This window comes from Silurus meridionalis, chromosome 28 (assembly GCF_014805685.1).
Source record: "Silurus meridionalis isolate SWU-2019-XX chromosome 28, ASM1480568v1, whole genome shotgun sequence".
NCBI classification, from domain to species: Eukaryota; Metazoa; Chordata; class Actinopteri; order Siluriformes; family Siluridae; genus Silurus; species Silurus meridionalis.
In genome coordinates, this window is record NC_060911.1 from 11,552,238 (window position 1) to 11,555,938 (window position 3,701).

The 3,701-nt window shown below is 37.4% G+C and overlaps 1 protein-coding gene across 1 annotated transcript; it reads left to right on the plus strand.

The window, feature by feature from the left end:
* The first annotated feature begins 353 nt into the window (after positions 1-353).
* On the plus strand, positions 354-3,057 carry uchl1 (ubiquitin carboxyl-terminal esterase L1 (ubiquitin thiolesterase)). The gene is made up of 9 exons (XM_046842548.1): positions 354-613; positions 722-733; positions 1,060-1,188; positions 1,437-1,572; positions 1,834-1,919; positions 2,264-2,311; positions 2,442-2,511; positions 2,588-2,646; positions 2,732-3,057. The coding sequence occupies exons 1-9, from the start codon at positions 581-583 to the stop codon at positions 2,813-2,815; spliced, it is 657 nt and encodes a 218-aa protein (XP_046698504.1). The 5' UTR covers positions 354-580; the 3' UTR covers positions 2,816-3,057.
* Positions 3,058-3,701: the final 644 nt, after the last annotated feature.

The window sequence follows — 3,701 nt, forward strand, 5'->3', positions numbered from 1 at the left end:
ATAATTATTACTATAATCTGTACCATAATATCTTTTCTTTGACCAACCATATCTCCTAAGGCCTAATCTATATGAATCTATACAATCCTGCCATTCATATTTAAAATATACAAATACATTGTTGTTGTTGTTGATAATAATAATAATAATAATAATAATAATAATAATAATAATAATAATAATAATAATGTATTTGTAATCAGCTTTGTTTAGTATTGATCGGATTTATGAAACGACTCAGACGCTTCTGGATGTTCATGGTAGGTTCTAGAATCATATGACCGTGGACTGTTCTACCTTCATACCGAGGGAGTGGATCTTTTTGCATGTCTTTTTCTTTGCTCATTATTGCGTATTATCTGTGGTAATGTAAAAAGCAACGCGACCCCGGAGTCGTGTTAAAGCCGTGGTTTAAAACCCGGTTCTAGAATAAAAAGAAGCGGGAGACATACACCCCTCAGTCTGGGGAAAATGGAAGGTGACGACTCGCTTATCAGCCCCGAGCCCTGGTTCTTTTTGAAAACACTTGCGCTTGTTACAGCAGGAGGAGGAAAAGAGAAGATAAAGTCACACTGCGAATATGGAGTGGAAACCTATGGAAATAAACCCGGAGGTTTGTGGATATTGTTAGTGAATGTTGGCTTGGTTTGTTGTGACGCTTTTACATTCTTTGGACAAATCATTAACGGTTATTTTCTTTGTGTTTTTGGTGTCGTTGCAGGTCCTGAATAAGGTAAATATGCTAAATCATTTCAAAATTCTGTCTGCGTTATATGGAACTGTGAGTGTAAAGCTCATGTTCCTCAGAGGATGGGCGTTGGCTCAGCTGGAGCAACCTGCTCTGTTACAAAACACTAAAACTTCCAGATTGGGTGAATGAAAGCGACGTGCTTTTATAACAAGGGCTTATTGGTATTTTAACACCGATTGTCCAATATGGGCGTTGGACTTTCTGTCTTCTAATATTTAGCATTACATTATGGCCTGATGATGCTGATGTTGATTTCTGGGACTCAGGGAGTGTGTGTGTGTGTGTGTGTGTGTGTGTGTGTGTGTAAGGTGCTGAGTAAGATGGGTGTGAAGCCAGACTGGCGCTTTGTGGATGTATTTGGTTTCGAGGATTATTCCATTGCTGGGGTGCCCACGCCCTGCTGCTCCCTAATGCTTCTCTTCCCATTGACACAACAGGTGAAAAACAGACACGCATACATTTTATCTCTTTAAACAATGACTGTGCTGATTTGACTTATCATTGTCAGATGTGTCCACATTGAGGGAAATGTATTAGCTCTTGAAAATAGTGTAATAAAAATAAAATAAAAAATATATATAAAATTTATTATTATTTTATTTATATATATATATATATATATATATATATATATATATATATATATATATATATATATAATTTTTTTATTTTTTTTATTTTTAAGCACGAGGAGTTTCGCTCCAAGCAGTCGGTTGACCCTTGCAAGGACGTCTACTTTATGAGCCAGACGGTGGTAAACTCCTGCGCGACTGTCGGTTTGCTGCATGCCGTAGCCAACAATCAGGATAAATTCAGCTTCGGTCAGTAATTTTTGTTCAATGTATGGTGCTTTTCATATTACGTATTTAATTACGTGCATGGTGGGAATTTAGTAAAGCTGTCTCTGCTCCAATATTAATTCTGATGTCATTGAGACACTTTGCTCAAACGGAACATTCTGGGGTGGTACTGATACATTTCTTAATTCATTTTTAAATTGCATGGCTGCGATATTTATCATTTTCCAAAACTGTCCAGTCTAATTCTGAATTATAAAAATAACCCAAATATTGTCTATCTAGATGGTGATTCAATCTTGAAGAAATTTCTGGAAGAAACAGCTGGAATGTCTCCTGATGAACGAGCCAAACAGCTGGAACAAAACAAGGTGTTTTGTTTATGTTTGTTTATTTATTTGTTTAAATTTAAGAAAGGACTAGTCTTTCCACCCTGACTGTCCAGTTGCAGTGTGAGTGGTAGGTGGCGCTCAAGTCACATACAGTATGTAGATAATCAAGAAAATTACGTAGTTTACTATTTCTAGGGATTAGTATTATGCAGGTCTGGCTTTAATTTAAATGCATCTTTTCATTGTGGGGCTTTTTTTTTTTTTTTTTTCTCCCCCTCTCATTCTTATTTTTGCATTTATAGTATGGTATTAAAGCAGGCAAGGTCTCTAACTGGTTTTGAGTTGCATGTTTTCTTTAAGATTTTAAATGTCACTCTTCACAGGCAATCCAGGCAGCTCATGATGAAGTTGCTTCTGAGGGGCAGTGTCTTGTAAGAAACATACACAAGTACAGAGAGTATTTATTGCTTCTCTGTTTAATAGAGTTGTTTTAATGGGTGTTTTTATTATTTATTTTAATTATTTTTCTCCATTTCCTTTTAAATTCTGCTATGGAAACAGCCGGAAGCTGGCCAAGTAAACTTCCACTTCATCGCCTTTGTCAACAAAAATAGTCAGCTTCATGAACTTGGTAGGTTGATACTTTTTATGACATTGATTATTTACATTCAGTATTACTTTCAACCAATACATTTGTGTGTTTGCAGATGGCAGATTGAAAGGACCTGTGAACCATGGTGCAACAAATCTAGACAGCTTTGTCATGGTACTATCTTCTGCTGAACCAAACTCAGTTTTGTGATTAAAAAAATTAGCATTGTCAAAGCAACCGATTGTTTCTCCTTTGGTAGGATGCCGCGAAGGTGTGTCGTGAATTCGTGGAGAGAGAGAAAGGAGAGGTGCGATTCTCTGCTGTGGCTCTCTGTAAGGCCTGAACATGAGCTATGTTCCAGCTGTCTGGCCCAAAAGACCACCCCTTTTGTTTGCTTGTTTGCAAAAGTTGCTTAATTGACATTTCTTGTGTCTGCTTCAGTTTAAGTTTTCAGCTTGTGATCTTAATGATAAGCTCAGATTCTGGATGCAGACTTCACCAGGAAACTTATCTGGTGTAGCATACTATGCTAATCTAGCTGTAAGAAGACTGGATTAAATGGGAGTGTTGGTTGGATGCTGTACAGCACACGTCTTCTGTTGTGGTTATTGTTCATGTAGTAAAAAATAAAAAATACTGAACAATTCATTGTATGGCTGTATGTCAGTAAAGACTTAACAATGGTGATATAGTTTGACCCTGAGCTAAGGTTTGTGCAAAACTAAGCATATTCTTGTGCCTGTATGGGTTTTCTCTGGGTTCACCAGTTTCCTCACTCATCCAAAACATCCTGGTTGGTTGATTGGCGGGTGTGTCAGTTCATTTTTATACAAGACATTCTGTGTAAAAGCTGCTTTCAGATAAAGTGGTAATAAAGAATTAATAAAATTTGTTCTTCATAATTGTAAATGTCCCTAATGAGCAAGCCAGTGCTAACTGTGGCAAGGAAAACATCCCTGAGATAGCATAAGGATGACATGTTAAGAGGAACCAGGCTCTAGAAGGAGCCAGTTCTCATCTGGGTGGCACAGAATGTCCATTAATAGATGGGTAGATGATTGGCAACTTTTAGTCCTGAGTCATTGTAACACTGACATTTAAGTCTACAGGTCCTTTCACAGTACTGTACATATAGCCTACTCTACTTATGACCAAATCGTGTTACGACCACAATTGGGACTGACAGACCGGTCGTAAGTCGACGACTACCTGTAGTCCAAATTCATCCT